The following is a 19,086-nucleotide window of genomic DNA, read 5'->3' on the forward strand; positions in this document are numbered from 1 at the left end:
GGACTAAAATGGCATTTATGGGGGCTTTCAAAAACCCATCAGTGATGGGAACTGGTGCGCACACTCATGGACAATCATGTCATTTAAATGGCTCTGTCAGTGGTTAAAAGCCATTTAAATATGGTTAAACAGCTGTAATAGGTGCAAGCTCCAGTTAAATCTGTTAAAGTCAAATGTTGGCTGTGTAACACAACTGCCATCTACTGAGTATGCTGTTGTCTTAGCTTCTGAGCCCGTTCCATGCATGGGGGCCACACATAGGATATAATAGTATATTCCCATGTCGAGAAGGGGATAAAGGGAATCTGTTAACAGGATTTCACCTCTCAAACTATTTAGTCCATGATGTACAATAACAAATTATATTGTGGTACCCTGTTAGCCAGAAAAATCGATGTGAATACTTTTCTGCCCAATGATGAAAGAAGTACTCTAGGAGTGATATGTTTGCAAGCTTTCAGAGCACAGTGGCTCCTTCTTCAGGCAGATTGCAAATAGATTAATAAGAAACAAGCACAACATTTAAGGGATAGTACAGTTGGACATTTGTGAAATGGAAATAAAATTTTCAAACCATCTTGATTTATTCAATATCCACCAAGAGCACCACATGGAGAAATACACATTAAGTGCATTCTTTGGCTGCTATCAATTATGTTATTAATAGTTTAATGGTCTGAATAATTGTCACTCTGACAATACAAATCATCAAGATCCGTTGCTGACAGCTCCCTTTGCAATTGCCGACCAATGACATCCCAGTATGCAAATGGAGTCACTGTAAAGAGATGCTGCTGGCCATGGTAGTATGCCTAGGCCATGCTGACTGCTCACAGTAGCATGATAAGCTTGCAGACTGGTGTTGACCTGTTGAATAATGACTTCTGGGACACTGTCAAAAAAAAGGCTGCACCACTGATTCCACCACAAAATCAAGTAATGCCATACTGTTAGTGTACCTTGAATGAAGACTGGGGGAGTCTGGCTACTATAAAAATATACCAATGCACACCATAATCGACAGGTTAGTATGGAAAGGACGTTTACTCATGAAGGCCTTTTTATGGTGCTGCTCACATGTACTCCAGACAAGTCTATGACAAAAGTGGGACTCATCATTGAAGACAATAGACATTCCAATCTCCATTGCTTTATTCCAGTCTCCATCTGGAGACTACATGGGCCATGAAGAGGAATTCATGAGAAAACATCACACCAGTCCTACTCTTGAGATTAGGGTTGTGGGATGGCATAATTTATAGTAGCATTTATTTCAGGTATACTAATAGCTCAGTTTTACATTGATTTAGTGGTGGAACCACTGGTATGACCATTTAACCAAAGTGACACAGGAGCCGTTTTCTACCCCTCAACGCTAGGCCATATGTTGCTTGTGCCTTTGTGAGCAGCCTGCATGGCTTCAATGTCAAGCAGATCTTGGATGTTACTGTTCAGCAATTGTAAAGGGAGCTGCCAGCATTGGATCTTGATGATTTTCATTCCCAAGTGCAGAACATTCCTCAGACATCCATTCATAACCTTTTGATAGCGTGCTAAGGCTTGTAAGTGCATTTATTTCTCTGTGGCGCTCATACTCAATACTGTTTTTAAACTGTTGTTTCCATTTTCACATAATTTACATATCACTACCAAGTCTATCGACATACTATGATTTCCAGAATCCCATTACTTTTTCTTCTTAGTATTATAAATTCAGTGTTGAGGAATGCATTTGTGGTACCCCAGGAATTCGGGTACCACAGTAGTGCTGTCTTCCTCTCGGGGAGGGTAGTGCTATGCCTGGAGACAAGAGAGATCCTTTTGGCAGGTAATCTCACACAACACCTTCTGAATCCAAGCCAGGAGGGGGGCTCAAAACCCGGGTTTAGTGCAGCTTCCCTGAATAAAAAACCTGGTCTGGAGGAGGAGTTAAGCAGTCGAGTTCAGTTCAGTCTGGAGCAGACAGGAAAGGAGCAGAGGAGAGATTAGGAGCTCAAGGAGGCGACGATTGGGCCCTTAAGAGCCAGAACACAGAAACTGGGCACCGGGAGCCTGAGGTTGTGGATAGCTGTAAGGTCCACAGCAGAGCTGGTGGACATAGGACTATAAGTATACTGCCCATACCATACCTGAGGCAAAGCAGCAGATATAGCCTGGAGTCACCGTGTCAGAGACCCCCAAGAGTACAGCTCAAGTTGCCTGCCATTCAGATTCTGTCCCAGGACAGGAGAGAGAGAATACTTTGCCACCAAACCACAGGTAGCAAGGTACGAGAAAATGAGCGCATAGAGGAAGGCTCCCAACCTGACCTGCCAAGGCGACTTCTTCTTGTTTCCAGGCTGCCTGGACTCCTTCTCTACCTGTTGCCGGTACCCTGGACTGAGGCCTACTACAACTCCAGTAAACCAGGTAAAGACTGCAATCCTATGTTATTCACCGGCAACACATCATCCCTGCCGTATACCTTAGGAGCCCTGGGGACCCCGCTTCACTTGTGGGAAGCGTCACCATCCAGCCGCCATACCATCACCCCAGAGGACCCCTTTAAGCGGTGTCGGTCCCTACTGACCGAGAACCACAGGTGGCATCACAAAAATAGACTTTCAGAATACCCCTTAAAAGACCGTTCCCCTTTAATTGAGTCCCAGGGCCGTGGACCGGGTCGCAGCCACCGTGACATCGTCTTTAAGAGCGACCGGACCCATTACCGAGTATCCCACTGCCCTAGTGGGCGACTCATATTTGTTATAGCCAGATATTATACACTACTCACAAAAAGCTAGGCACTGTATATTTGGCTTTCAGATGAAATTTGTGAAAAATATAAAAAGTTCACAAAACAAACATATTTTATCTTGAAAGTAAGGCATTTAAGTAGAAACACACAATGGTGATTTCCTCATCTCAAACAATGTATTGAAAGAAAAGACAACAACAGTGGTGGATATGACGCACCCGCAAGGGCCGTGGGGTACCCAAAATCGGACCGGACAGTTCTATGAGGAGGTCATGGGGCCGTGATCCATTTCCGTGGCCCTGGCCATGTCATAAAATGGAGGATAATTATGTGGTGTTTGATCATGACGCCACCCATGGTGTTCGGCAATGGGTGACCGACGCTGCAGTTTAGGTCCACTAGGGCTGATGGTGACCCAGCAAAGATGGTTCAGCTCCCCATGGGTAGAGCGGTGCCCTAGGGCAAATATATTTGATTGTTCAGATGGTGGTGAACGTTGGGGTGCAGAGAATAAGTGAAGGACACAGAGAGGTGCAGTTTTCTTTACCTTTTACTTGAAAGTAGCTGCAATCTGGGGTACCAATTACAGATGACGGATTGAGTCCAGGTTGCCTGGAGGCTTTCAGGGGAACCACCCTGCCAGGTGGGGTTGGGGACTTTCCTTCTGTTCTCTCTTTTAGGGTCCCTGCTGCTTGTAGCTAAGCTGTGGCCCTCTCCTGCGTGATGATTTCTAACCTGTATGGAAGACAGTGTGAGCCTATTTCATGGGCACTGTCCTTTTCACTGTCAGCCCCGGGCTCTTGGTCTGCTACCGTGCCTTCAGATTTTCAGTGTGGCCAGGGGACTTGCAGTCCCCTGCCCTCCAGATTCGGTTGTCAGGGCGTACAGCACTTGCCCAGCCAAGGACTCTGGAGTCACTTTTTATCAGCGCTTCGCTCTGGGGTCATCTACAAGCAGTTTAGTTCTTGTCTCTGCTCCTGTCCCTTCTCTCTCCACAGACCAACTGCCCACTTTCCTTTCTCACTCCTGTCATAAGCTCCAGCTGGCTCCCGTTTCCATGACAACTCCCCTGTTTACTCTCTCATCTGACTTCTTTCTGACTCACTCTTTCTGGCCTGGAGCAGGAATTGACATGTACACTCTGTTACCTGGCATGGGGACCTTCCTTCTTCCTCCAGGCATGACATCACCCCTTAGAGGGAGGCAATGTCACTGTAACAACTGGACCCTAGGGTGCCACAGGTATACCCCAACAAAAAATGTCAGTATCTCAATAACTTGTCATGTGGCCTTTAGCATCAATTACAACTTGACAACAATGACTAATGCTGTTCACAAGTCTATTTATTGTCTGATGAGTCATGGCATCCCGCTCTGGGTTACAGAGATATGAGCCTATACACCGCGACTCAGCTGATCCCATAGGCTTTCTATGGGATTCAGGTCTGGAGAAAGGGGAGGTTACCCATTCTCCATCAGCCATTCCCTAATGATGCAACGTCGATGCGCCAAAGCTTTGTCGTCCATGAAAATTAAATTATTCCTGTGTTGTTTATGCTGAGGCACAATGACTGGATTAATGATGCTATTCAAGTAGTAAGGGCTTGTCTCTGTACCATTTGCAAAGTGTAGGGCAGTTCTGTATTGACAAGACACTGTAGCGCTACCACCAACAAAGGCTCATCTGGTGACAACAGTGACTACTGCATAGCACTGTCCTTTATGTCTCAAACATCATTGGTGGCCATCATTTCTGCTTAGCATAAATCAACTTTAATTATTTAACAGCACTGAGGCCCACTGGTGTTTCGTCCAGCGTAGATGCTCCCTGGCCCATGCAAGACGGGTCTTTCAGGTCATCTAGCATGCAGACCACGCTAATGTAAGCAGTCTAGTATTAGGTGCCTCTCACCTCTCTTAAATGTGCCTGGAGTTGTGTTGCATTCATCATCCGGTTCCGAAGGGCATTGTTCACAATGAAGCAGTCATCACTCAGTGTGGAATGTGGCCAAAGGACATCTACTTCTCTGACTTTCTGTGACTCTTATGGTCCCTGTATCTCTGTTGCAACTTGCTGATGACACTGTAAGACACTCTAAGCTCAGTGGCCACTTCTGTCTGACAGCATCCTGCTTGAAACCTCGCAATGGTGAGGTGCTGTTGATCAATTGTTAGGTGTCGTCTTGGTCTCATGATGTCAAAATGTGAACAGCATGATGTGGAGGACTGTTTAAATGCCAATTTTAATTGAACCCCAAGATTTATTGGCCGATTCATGGATCAAACACCTGTTGTGAATTTTGGTATTAAGCTCTTTGTTAGAGAACAGCAAGTTGTGTAAAAAGTACTGCAACACTGAACAGTTGGACATGTGTATTAAAAAGCTTAGAGATGTTCACATTAAGTTCACCTAAAAAGCTTTCCGTACATTTAGGTTCATCCTGAAATTTCACCCAAAAGCCAAATTTCCCTAACTTTTTGTTAGTAGTGTATGAGGTTTAGAACATTATATTCATAGTTATGAATTGTGATCACAGTTTTTAATGTGAATCTATCTGAAGTGTCTTGCTGGTCAATGTAGAGGTATTGTAAATTGATGACAGGCTTCCTCCTTACAGAAAGCCATGTATTATTATTTTAAAAACGGTGGTTGGGACTAGGTCTAGTGAGGAGAGTCCAGTGAGCAACTCCCTCTGGCTTATTGCTGCTCGGTTCAGCTTGATTGACTGGTCTCTCCCTATACTTTCAGGAGCTTAAAGGGAACCTGTCACCCCGTTTTTGAAAGATGAGATATAAATAGTGTGAAATAGGGGCAGAGCTGGGCTTTACATTAGTGTCCTTTTGGTGCCTTTATTCCCCCGGGATGCTGCTGAAATACCTTTGTGAAGTGTCCGTTTTGTCCTGTCAGTCAAGTTGGTCAGGTCGAATGGGCGTTGTAAAATAGCGGTTCCTCCCCCACCTCATGCAATTCCCTGCGAAGTTTAGTTCCGCCGTTGGCGTTATGTTTAGCGCTTGCGCAGTGAATTTGCCTCCGGCAATCTGTGGGCAAAGCATAATTGACATCATTGCGCATGCGCGGGCCTTCACTTTAGCCGGGGTGCCCCGGAAGTTGTCATATCGGCAAAGTGTTATTCTGGATGCCGTATCTCATCCCACACTGCGAGCGTAAGTTTTGTGCCAAGATCGCTCGCCTGCCTTACGCTCGCAGTGTGGGATGAGATACGGCATCCAGAATAACACTTTGCCGATATGACAACTTCCGGGGCACCCCGGCTAAAGTGAAGGCCCGCGCATGCGCAATGATGTCAATTATGCTTTGCCCACAGATGGGCAAAACATAATGCGCAGGCGCCGGAGGCAAATTCACTGCGCAGGCGCTAAGAAAAAGCGCGATCTGTGCTATTCACAGATCGCGTTTACGAAAGACAAGCCGAGAATCAGGGGGAGGAACCGCTATTTTACAACGCCCATTCGACCTGACCAACTTGACTGACAGGACAAAACGGACACTTCACAAAGGTATTTCAGCAGCATCCCGGGGGAATAAAGGCACCAAAAGGACACTAATGTAAAGCCCAGCTCTGCCCCTATTTCACACTATTTATATCTCATCTTTCAAAAACGGGGTGACAGGTTCCCTTTAAGGGTGAAGCTGAAAAGCTGAAGGAAGCTTAAAAAGAGATCTCTCAATCAATATAAGCCAAAAAGTATTTTTTTTCCTTTTTTTCCATTCTTTATTTAAATTTTCAAATTTAAAGAACAAACAAACATTACAAGTACTATAGGACGATGCAAGCAATACAAAAAGAAAATCAGGCTCACAACTCTCATCATAAAGAAATGCAAAACATGAAAAACTAAACAATAGGAGGAGGTGGGAGTGGAGGTGGGGGGGGGGGGGTGATCTGACCAAAAATCACCGAAAACATATCTAATCAGGTAAAACAAATATAAAGGTCTGAAGCCTTAAATAAAAGGAAGTGGGAGAGGAGTAGCATATTTCTCAGAGGACCACAGTTTCCACGTCTTGGTGATTTTGGCTCTGGATATATGGTTTTGGCAGCACGGTGGCGCAGTGGTTAGCACAGCAGCCTTGCAGCGCTGGGGTCCTGGGTTCTAATCCCACCCAGGACAACATCTGCAAAGAGTTTGTATGTTCTCTCCGTGTTTGCGTGGGTTTCCTCCGGGCACTCCGGTTTCCTCCCACATTCCAAAGACATACTGATAGGAATTCTAGATTGTGAGCCCAATCGGGGACAGTGATGATAATGTGTGCAAAACTGTAAAGCGCTGCGGAATATGTTAGCGCTATATAAAAATAAAGATTATTATTATTATTATTATTATGGTTTTGAGCAAGATGAAACTCCATATGAAAATGAGTGTTACTTTTATGACAGAGTTGAGAAAGGGATGGAGGAACATAGAAGAAGCAATACACTGTCTAGCAGCAATAAGGATGTGTACCACCATAGTCCTGTGATCCATAGGGAGGCAATTCAGTCGCCCACCAGGGCCGTGGGGTACTCGGTACCGTCGCTCTTGAAGGGGATGTAATAGTAACATAGTAACATAGTTAGTAAGGCCGAAAAAAGACATTTGTCCATCCAGTTCAGCCTATATTCCATCATAATAAATACCCAGATCTACGTCCTTCTACAGAACCTAATAATTGTAATAGTAACATAGTTAGTAAGGCCGAAAAAAGACATTTGTCCATAATGTCCATGTCACGGTGGCTGCGACCCGGTCCGTGGCCCTGGGCGCCCAATTAAAGGGGAAAGGTCTTTTAAGGGGTATTGTGAATATAGTCTATTGTTCGTGACGCCACCTGTGGTGTTCAGTCAGTGGGGACCGATGCTGCTTAAAGGGGTCCTCTGGGGTGATGATATTCAGCAAGATTGTGACACTTCCCACAGGGAAAGCGGGATCCCCAGCGCTTCCCAAGTGTAGGGCACCGATGGTGTGGTGGATGGTATGGCAAAGAATGAGGACACAGGTTTGCTGTCTTTACCTGGTTTACTGATGATAGCAGTCCTCAGTCCAGGGTACCAAGTGCAGGGTAGCTGTGGTCCAACTGGCTTGGAGGCAATAGGGGATCCCTCTCGCAGGTGAGGTCCGTAAGCCTCTCCTACTTGCGCTACTTTAGTTGGCGAGGTTACTGCCGCTTGAAGCTTGGTTGCAAAGTCCCCTCTCTCCTGTCCTAGTACAGATGTCTGTATGATAGGCAGTTCGAGCCTGTTTATAGGGTCTCTATCATGACCCGGGCTCTCAAGTTACTGCTTCACCTCAGACTTGATGCGGGCAATTGACATACAGTCCTATGCCCTCCGGTTCTGTTGTGCGTTTTGGAGAACAACACGACCTTGGGCTCCTGGTACCTGGTTTAAGCGCTCTGGCTCCTAGGGTGTCCTTCCGCTGTTCCCTTCCTGAACCTCTTCCTCCTCTCTGCTTCTTCCCTCTAAGCTCCTTCACTATTTAACTCCTTCAAGTTCTCACTCTTTCCTGGGATCGCAGCTCCCACGTGACTGCTCGGCCCCTCTGTCTGTTCCAGACATCCTTCTCTCACTCTCTCCTCTAAACTCTCTACAACTGGCTGACTCCTCCTCCAGACCAGGATGCATAAGGTTTAAGGAAACTCCCCTGAATCCGGGTCCTGAGCTCCCCTTCCTGGCCTAGATTCAGATGTGTTGTGTGGATGCGTTACCTGATAGAAAGAATCTCCCTTGCCTCCAAGTGTGACATCACCCTCCCCGAAAGGAAGGCACCATCACTGTAGCAACCGGTTACCTGAGGTGTTAAACAATCAGTTCCCATATTTAGGGGAAGGGACAGTTTTAACATTTATAAGCTCAGATATCAAATCAAAAACACCAGCCCAGAACAATTGAATCGGGACAAAACCAGAAATTATGAGCTAAAGAACCCACAAAACCACATCCCTTCCAACACAAGGGGGACAGATTTTGAGATCCATGAGCTAGTCTATCAGGTGTCATATACCACCTCATATGCACCTTCTTCAATTGTCCTAAGTGATTTATGCAACGTGAAGTTTTAAGTATACAACTAGAGGCCTTCTGCCACTCCTGAACTGAAAAGGAAAGGCCCAAATCCCGTTCCCATCTCACCATATACGGCCAATACTCCACCTGACCAGATGAGGCCAAAACCCTGTAAATTATAAAAAGGCCTCTCGTAGTGGTATCAGTATAATCAAAGTACCTCCCAAATAGAGATATACTAGGTTTCTTATTAAATAATTGGAGGGGAGTAAGGAAGTGTCTGATTTGGAGCTATTGATAAAAAAAACTTCCATTCTAATTTATGGGTTTTCACTAGAGATTCCAAAGCAAAAAGTGTTTTGTTATTAAATAAATCAGTTAAGGAAGTGACCCCCAATCTGGACCAGTTACTCAAATTGAGATGTGGGATATGGGCCTCCATTGACCTAAGAGAAATTTTTGCAGGGGACGGAAAGTCACCCGTCTCCACATGGACAATGACGATCTCATAATTGGGAGAATTGGATTAAAATTAGTCGGCGATAAAAGTTCGGCTTCCAAAAGAAGTCTATTGGAGCCCCGCCATGCAAAACAGTTTTCAATTTGCAGCCATCTATGTGAGGACGACTGAGACCACCAGATCTCCGCGCTTTCAAGTATCGCTGCCCTGTGGTAAGCCATAATGTTGGGTTCTCCCAAAAAGCATTTCTGATAGAAGCAATATATATTTTTGAAACACTGCAGTTCACGTCAGTCTTTTTTTGTCCTTACACAAAAAAAAATGGCAATTTTAATCAGTGGGCTGGGTCCAATTTTCATCCGTTTTAAGGCTGTGTATCCATTTTTATCTTCTACAAAAAACTGATGGAAGTTTCTGAAGCTTTTCCTTGCAACCTTTCAGTGGAAATCAGAAGGCACACTGATGCAACTCAGATTATAGCAATGCGCTGTCCTTTTATTCTGATGCAAAGTACACATATCTCCATTTTTATGCGGACCATCAGTCAGCAAAAAAACCTACATAGAATATAATGCATTGGGGTATGTGCATACAGCATCCTTTTCAGGTCGGCAAATCCACTGTTTTTCAAGAGGCACAGGTTTCAAAATATCCCAGAAGCATCTTTTTTAACATTTTTTTTGTCTCCTAAGCGCTTTTTCAATGGAAAGGGGGATGGGTAGGGGTTAGAATTTTTCCAGTGCTTCTGTGGCATTTTTTTCTGGAATTTTTCAGGCATTAAAAAAAAAAATAAACAAAAAAACAAGTTACATTCAAAACAGACAAAAATGCTAGTAAAATTCTCAAAAACATTCCTTCCTGTCTTTTGCACCTACCCATTGAATTGTAATGTATGGAGCATTTTCAGAGTAGAAGACATTTAGGGTATGTGCACAGGTTGCATATTTGTCTGAAGAATTTTCTGCACAGAATCTGCATCTCTTGGCAGAAAACGCAGGTAAAAATCCGTGCATTTTTTATGCGGTTTTGATGTGTTTTTTGTGCAAATTTTCATGCGTTTTCTCATGTGGATTTGTCTGCATTCTTGTATATAGATATAGATAGATAGATAGATAGATATATAGATAATAGATAGATGAATAGATAGATAATAGATAGATAGATAAATAATACCAAGGCCGATGTTTAGTAATGATCCTAATAAAATGGTACATAAATAGTTAAATATTATTAATAAAGACACACACACAAAATCTGCATGCAATATCTTTAATTTAAAAAAAGGGGAAAAAATGGCATGGGCTCCTGCGCAATTTTCTGCGCCAGAGAGGGAAAGCCAATGGCTGGGGGCCGATTTTTCTAGCCTGGGAAGGGGTTAATACCCATGGAGCTTCCCAGGCTATGAATCTCGGCCCACAACTGTATATTTAGCTTTTACTGGCAATTAAAATAGGGGACCCCTTAAAAAAAAGACGTGGGGCCCCCCCTATAATTAATAGCCAGAAATGCTATGCAGACAGCTGCGGGCTGATATTCATATCCTAGAGAGTGGCCATGGATATTGGCCCCCCGGCTACAAATACCAGCCCCCAGCCACCCCAGAAATGGCGCATCTGTAAGATACGCCAATTCCATCACTTAGCCTCTCTCTTCCCACTGCCCTGTAACGGTGGCATATGGGGCAATAAGGGGTTACAGTCACCTTTGATTATAAGGTGACATTAAGCCCGGTTAGTAATCAAGAGGCGTCAATAAGATACCTATCCATTACTAATCCTATAGTAATTAAGGAGTTAAATAAAGACACAGCCAGAAAAAAAGTATTTTAATATTCTTAATTTCACTATACTTACAACCACGCTTAATCCCCCTAGGCTATCGAACACCTGCAAAAAAATAAAAAATAATAAACCAACAGTATACTCCCTGTTCCGACGCAGTCCAATTAATAGCGAGTGTCCCACAACGATCTTCCCTATAGAACAGTGACATCGGGTGATGTCACTGCTCTATAGGGCCTCCCATGATGCACTGACAGGAGATAATGGCTCCTGCAGTGCATCGTTGAAGAGGTTACCTGAGTTCAGGCTCACTTTACATCAATGCTGAGTGGGAATTTTCTCACACAGCGCTGCCGGTGAGAGAATGAACTCTGGTGACCTCTCTCCCGGCAGCGACAGAGGGATACATCGTGGTGGATTACTTCCACCTGTCAGTTCATCACAGAGGCCCTGTAGAGCACTGACATCGCCCAGTGTCAGTGTTCTACATGGGAGATCGTCGTGTGATACTCGTTATTAACTGGACTATGGCGGAAAGGTAAGTATAGGTTGGTTTATTATGTTATTTTTATTACAGGTAATCGAGGGCTAGATGATTGGTGAGTATGTACTATATGTTGTATGTACTGTCTGTAATGTATGTCCTGTATGTCTGCTGTATGTTTTTTTCTTTTTTACTATTGAACACATGCATTGTCTGATGGGAGTACTTTCCCATCATCGGCAATGCTGTCACTGTAAGCATTCATAGCCGGATGGGAGCTGTAGTCCAATCAGACAACGGCGGCTTACACAGACATGCACACACACAGGGACATGCACACACACAGAGAAACACAGAGACCAACACATACACGCAGACCCCCGCACACCGCCACACACATAGTCTCCACCCACACTCTGCCCACACACCTCCCTCCTCCTGATCTGCAGCGTTTCTCGCGCCCACATCCTCAGCAAGTCTGCAGATCTTTTTTACCCTTGCGATTTTCCTGACTCAATGGAAGTCAATGGGTGCAGAAATGCTGCAGATCTGCAAAAAGAATTGACATGCTGCAGAAAATAAAATGCTGCAAATCTAGGCAGATTTTTCTGCAGCACGTGCATAACAATTCTTCATTTCACATAGAATAACATTGGTAGTGCACTACTGTGACGCCCCTGGGTCCTGGCCATCACAGCGGCATTGCTTTCCCCATGGGGAGTGTGATGTCACGCTTGGAGGCGATGAAGGATAACTTTCACCAGGGAAATCTCACATACGACACGTTCACACTACAGGCCAGAAGGGGGAGCTCTGAACCCGGATTCAGGGTGAACTCCCCTTGAGATATTCTGGCTGGAGGGTAAGTTAGAGCAGTGAGTCTGTCAGAGGACAGGAAAGAGAGCGGAGTGGAAGTGAGTGCCAGAAAGTCTGAGGGGACCCTGCAATCCTACATACTGCAGCTCCTGGAAGAAAGGATTAAGAAAGACAAACAGATTGTAGGAGGGAGAAAGCGCAGGAGAATAGAGCCAGTGGAACAGAGCTGAGAAGTGGCTACCTCCCTGGCTAGAGCAGATGCCAGTAGCTGGAAGACAGTGGCCGTTCTGAACTTTATAGTGGCATAGCAGAAACCGGCAGCACAGCTGGATTGTAGATCACCTGTCCGCATTGATACCCAGGAGACACAGTGATATCTATACGGCCCGGGTCATGATAGAGACCCTGTAAAACGGTCCAGTTCACCTGTCATACGGGTTGTGTCCTAATCTTTATGGGGGACAGAGAGGAACTGTGAGGACCTTATTGGAAGCCTTAGGCAGTAAGGATCCACATCACCACTGCACTTTTAGGAAGGCTTTTATCTCCACCTGGTGAGAGGACTCTGGAGTCGCCTCCAAGCCGGCCGGACTCTGTCTGTACCTGTTGTCTGGTGCCCTGGACTGTGGTTGCCTAAAGCCTACAGTAAACCAGGTAAAGAATTTGCAAACCTGTGTCCTCGTTCTTCATGGCACCATTCACCATCCCCACCTATACACTGGGAGCCCTGGGCTACCTACTTCACCTGTGGGAAGTTATACCATCTAGCTGCCATACCATCACCCCAGAGGACCCCTTTAAGCGTGCTCGGTCCCTACTGACTGAATACCACAGGTGGCGTCACAAACTTTATTCATAAAACCCCTAAAAGACTTTTCCTTCAGTTGGGCACCCAGGGCCACGGACCAGGTCGCAGCCAGCGTGACATCCCCTTTAAGTACCGGACCCGGTACCGAGTTCTCTATGGCCCAGGCGGGCGACTCACTACACTGCGGATTTGATGCAATTCCAAAAACGCTGTGGATTCGCATCAAAATCCGCAACATGTGCACAATGCCTTAAAGGTCAGGCAGGCACCTTTTGGCATGTTTGGAAACCTGAAAAGGTTAAAAGACGCACAAAAGACAACATGTGAATATCTATGTGAAAAAAAGACTTGCTATTCATAAGTCCCTTTATTGAGAATTTTTGGGGCTGTTCTTCAGGTGAGTTTTGGATTGGACCTTCGTATACCCTTAAAGTGCTGTTTGTGAAGAACATTGATAACACGTGTGTGAAAAATTAATGCTTTGCTCTCTCTTTTGAATCATACTGTCTCTATGTTATTCTACCCATGGTTTACAGCATTAGGCTTCTGACAGATCTCTTTAAAAGGATTGTACCATGGACTAAAGTTTTTAATCAACAGATCTTGGAATAAAAATAAACTCCACAAATGGATGTGCTTAAAAATGTTCCTGCGCTGAGATAATCTTATATCATATGCTCCAAATCATACTATATATTGTTGTTCCAATCTCTGTCCGATGAAAGAGAAGTAAAATGTTTAGCTATCTGTAACAAAAATGAGTCCTAAAATGTTAGTAAAAAGATGAGAGTTGTAAAAATCCTGTTTTTCATGAAAGTTGAAGATATTTTTTGGATAGCATTTAATGTGGAGTAAGGACCACAGCAATATTATTTGATAGATACAAAAGTAATGTATCTTCCCTCTTGCATTTCTTTATCATCAGATCATGCTATTTTCAGAGCCCGGTTTCAAGGGCCACGTATATGAGATCTTTAGTGATGTGGGTAACATGTGTAACTGGAAGTTGCAGGGAACGATCTCTGTTCGGATTATTCGAGGAGGGTAAGTAACATTTGTTAAAAAAAAAAAATCGTTTGTCATGTCAAGTTTTTTTTTTTTTACCCATGTGGGCATACATCTTTATAGGTTAAATATATTTATCTTTTAGTAAATCAGTCAATTATGCAGGCAGCAAAACAAAAAATATTAAGTTTTCTATGTTTTAACATGTTTTATATTTTGCTATTTACATTTAGAAAAAAGGGGGGTGATTTAAACTTTTATTTTTACAAATTAAAAAAAATTACATATTAGAAGTTTAAAAAAATATTTTTTAATGGTACTTGAACCTATGAGCGCCTCTTATCAGACAAGCTGGGCCTCGTAGGAGTTTTCACATTGCAGGCCCCTGACTGCTATGGCAATCAATCAAGCACCTCAAAATCAAAAGTGACAGCCGCCAATTTTAACCCCTTAGTGACCGCCAATACGCCTTTTAACTGACTTGAGATATAAGAGACTTATATCCCCATACAGGTGACAATCCAGCAGCTGTCATCTGTAAACTATAGCTGACAACTTGCTGCATCAGCCATGATCAGTGTTTGCACCATCCAAATCTATTTAACCCCTTAGATGCTGCTGTCAATAGTGACTACATCATTATAAACGGTTAACAGACTGTGGGGGCTTCCTCTTTATCCCAATTGGTGCACTCAGATCATGATTTTGTGGTCCTGATGTTTGTCATGGAAATTCATGACCAAATAGTGGCCTTAGAGTCTGTCGGCTGTAGTAACCTGTTCAGAAGTTAGTGACATTTAGGTGATAAAAATACACATTTTCATTTTTCTTATGCCACTTTGCATTAATTCCTGAAAATCACCCGAAGGGTTAACAAACGACCTGACAGCAGTTTTCAATATGTCAGGGGGTGCTGTTTTTAAAATGGTATCACTTGTGGGGATTTCCCTATATATAGGACCCCCAAATTCACTTCAAACATGGATAGGTCCCTAAAAATATACATTTTGTAAATTCCCTTGAAAAAAATTTAAATTGTTGCTACATTTTTAATCCTCCTAAAATGCTAACAAAATAAAATAACATTTTGCAAATGGTGCTGTTGTAAAGCAGACATGTGGGAAATGTTATTTATTAATGTTTTGCTGTGGTATGGCCATCTGGACTAAAGGGATAATCATTCAAAGTTTGAAAATTGCTAATTTTTTAACATTTTTTTCAAATTTCTGATATTTTTTATAAATAAACATAAAGCATATCAACCTAAATTTACCATTATCATAAAGTATAATGTGTCACGAAAAAACATTCTCAAAATCACTGGGCTTTGTTGAAGCGTTCCAGAGTTATTACCACATAAAATGACACTGGTCAGATTTCAAAAATTTGGCTCCGTCACTAAGGGGTTAAATCTTTTTAAAATGCTGCTGGTTTTCAACTATTTTAGCCTCTTCCATGATTTCAGCAATTTGTCACTTACTTTACAACTTGCTGTTGTTTTGTTAAAATCATTAATTTATCTGCTGCAGTTCTCTGAATGCTGAGCTCTGTATAGCCCCACTCAACCACTACATAGGTAGATTTCTGTGCATGTTCTGCATAGGCAGACAGCTGCCAATCAGTGGAGGGAGCGGGTTATGCAGACCTCAAGAATATGAAGGACTATATGGCAGCAGGTTTACTAGTTCTCTACTGATAATCTCCTGCTGATAAAACAGTGATTTGATCAATACTACAATAAGCAGCCCAGTAAGTGACACATCGCTGTAATCAGGGACTCAATCTCAGACTAGGTGGTAAAAAGCTGGTTATAGTTTCATTTTCATTTTTGTCAGATTCTTGGTGCTTTGGATATCTTTACTTTACAGAAAACATTTCTCTTAATTAATGAAGCTTCTTTTGGATACACTGTATATGCTCTATATATTGGTTTATGTTTGTGGGTAAGAAATTAAAACTTGCATGCTACTGAGGCTCAAATTTTTCACGTTCAACTGGACACACAATGTAATAGTGGCTGCACAGCTGAGATTTTTTTTTTTTTTGCTTCACCTATCCAGGGCTGCCACTAGAAATTTTGGGGCCCCATACTGGCAAAATTTTCGGGACCCCCTTGAGACTCCGCCCAGGCTCCACCCCAGCCCCGCCTCCACCCCTCTAACTGTCCACAGTCCCACCGCAATCTCTTGGAAAATCTCCACTTCTCACCTATCACACATTAACAGTTCCCATCACCAGATCACACATATAGCCGGCAGCTTTTGTTTTGGCCAAAAGATTTTTTAAGCCGCCACCAGAACACGGTAGACACTTTTGGCCGGGCCCTACTGTACTGTAACCTACTAAATATTTGTTAAAATATGCAATACAATTTAGGTATATTTTTATTTATTTTTCAATTTTTAAAATGACCTATAATACTACATACAAGGAACAAATACCACAACACTATGACCAGATGACATATTACCACCACAGTGATCGAATAATATAAAATACAAGGAACAAATACCACAACACCATGACCAGACCGCATATTACCACCACATAGTGACTGAATACTACAATACTGATCAGTAATAAAAAAAAACAACCACAATACTATCACCATCAGTGCCATTATACACAGGAGATCTGTAATTAGTAAGCAGTGTCTGTGTACAGGTAATACAGTGATCACCGGTGACATTATACACAGGAGCTCTGTATATAGTATACAGTGTATAGTGTCAGTGTATAGTTAACACTGACTCACCAGTGACGTCTCTAGGTGAAGTCCTTCATCTTTCATCCAGCACAGACCGCCATCATTTCTTCCAGCCAGGACTCGTCTCTGCAGGAAATAACACAGTTATCTCGAGTTCCACTTGCAGAATACATTACTTAATTTTCACAGCCTCTACATTACACCACATAAAGAAGGTGACATAGTATCACTCTGCACAGTAACAGGACCTCCCCCCATTTAAAACAGTATACTCAAAAAATAAAATAAATACATCACTGCAATAATAATATCCCTTAATTAGCCCCTATGATAATATTCGCCATCCTAGCCCCCGTGTGTCTCATTGCAGGCTCCAGCCATATGTTCTCCCATCCTGCCCTCATGAGTATCCATTCTGCCCCATATGATCTCCCCATCCTGCCCCATCTGTCTCCATCGTATCCATCCTGCCCCATCTGTCTCCAATCCTGCCCCATCTGTCTCCATTATGCCCCATCTGTTTCCAATCCTGCCCCATCTGTGTCCAGCACTCTGCCCCATCTGTGTCCAGCACTCTGCCCCATCTGTTTCCAATCCTGCCCCATCTGTGTCCAGCACTCTGCCCCATCTGTGTTCAGCACTCTGCCCCATCTGTGTCCAATCCTGCCCCATCTGTGTCCAGCGCTCTGCCCCATCTCTGTCCAGCGCTCTGCCCCATCTCTGTCCAGCACTCTGCCCCATCTCTGTCCAGCGCTCTGCCCCATCTCTGTCCAGCGCTCTGCCCCATCTCTGTCCAGCGCTCTGCCCCATCTCTGTCCAGCGCTCTGCCCCATCTCTGTCCAGCGCTCTGCCCCATCTCTGTCCAGCGCTCTGCCCCATCTCTGTCCAGCGCTCTGCCCCATCTCTGTCCAGCGCTCTGCCCCATCTCTGTCCAGCGCTCTGCCCCATCTCTGTCCAGCGCTCTGCCCCATCTCTGTCCAGCGCTCTGCCCCATCTCTGTCCAGCGCTCTGCCCCATCTCTGTCCAGCGCTCTGCCCCATCTCTGTCCAGCGCTCTGCCCCATCTCTGTCCAGCGCTCTGCCCCATCTCTGTCCAGCACTCTGCCCCATCTCTTCCCAGCACTCTGCCCAGCACTCTGCCCCATCTCTGCCCAGCACTCTGCCCCATCTCTTCCCAGCACTCTGCCCCATCTCTTCCCAGCACTCTGCCCAGCACTCTGCCCCATCTCTTCCCAGCACTCTGACCAGCACTCTGCCCCATCTCTGTGCAGCACTCTGCCCCATCTCTGTCCAGCACTCTGCCCCATCTCTGTCCAGCACTCTGCCCCATCTCTGTCCAGCACTCTGCCCCATCTCTGTCCAGCACTCTGCCCAGCACTCTGCCCCATCTCTGTCCAGCACTCTGCCCAGCACTCTGCCCCATCTCTTCCCAGCACTCTGCCCAGCACTCTGCCCCATCTCTGTCCAGCACTCTGCCCCATCTCTGTCCAGCACTCTGCCCCATCTCTGTCCAGCACTCTGCCCCATCTCTGTCCAGCACTCTGCCCAGCACTCTGCCCCATTTCTTCCCAGCACTCTGCCCCATCTCTTCCCTGCACTCTGCCCCATCTCTGTCTAGCACTCTGCCCCATCTCTGTCCAGCACTCTGTTTCTGAATCACCAGTTCATAACACAATATACTACGTGGCTGGGCAATATACTATGTGGCTGGGCAATATACTACGTGGCTGGGCAATATACTACGTGGCTGGGCAATATTCTATGTGGCTGGGCAATATACTACATGGCTGGGCAATATAATACGTGGCTGGGCAATATACTACGTGGCTGGGCAATATACTACATGGCTGGGCAATATACTACGTGGGCTGTGCAATATACTACGTAGCTGGGCAATATACTGTGTGGCTCTGTGCTGTATACTACGTTGTTGTGCAATATACTACGTCACTGGGCAATATACTATGTCACTGGGCAATATACTACGTCACTGGGCAATATACTATGTCACTGGGCAATATACTATGTCACTGGGCAATATACTACGTCACTGGGCAATATACTATGTCACTGGGCAATATACTATGTCATTGGGCAATATACTATGTAACTGGGCAATATACTATGTAACTGGGCAATATACTACGTGGCTGGGCAATGTACTACGTGGCTGGGCAATATACTATGTGACTGGGCAATATACTACGTGGCTGGGCAATATACTACGTGACTGGGTAATATACTATGTGGCTGGGTAATATACTATGTGGCAGGGCAATATACT

General features: G+C 44.5%; 1 protein-coding gene across 2 annotated transcripts in view; it reads left to right on the forward strand.

The window, feature by feature from the left end:
• CRYBG2 (crystallin beta-gamma domain containing 2) overlaps positions 1-19,086 on the forward strand; it is a 387,765-nt gene that overhangs the window by 318,722 nt on the left and 49,957 nt on the right. For both annotated transcript variants that reach the window (XM_069756757.1, XM_069756758.1), the window contains one exon: positions 14,017-14,135. In XM_069756757.1, the coding sequence (XP_069612858.1) occupies positions 14,017-14,135 (119 nt within the window). The remainder of the gene's footprint in view (positions 1-14,016; positions 14,136-19,086) is intronic.

The sequence above is a fragment of the Ranitomeya imitator genome, chromosome 3, assembly GCF_032444005.1.
Source record: "Ranitomeya imitator isolate aRanImi1 chromosome 3, aRanImi1.pri, whole genome shotgun sequence".
NCBI lineage: Eukaryota > Metazoa > Chordata > Amphibia > Anura > Dendrobatidae > Ranitomeya > Ranitomeya imitator.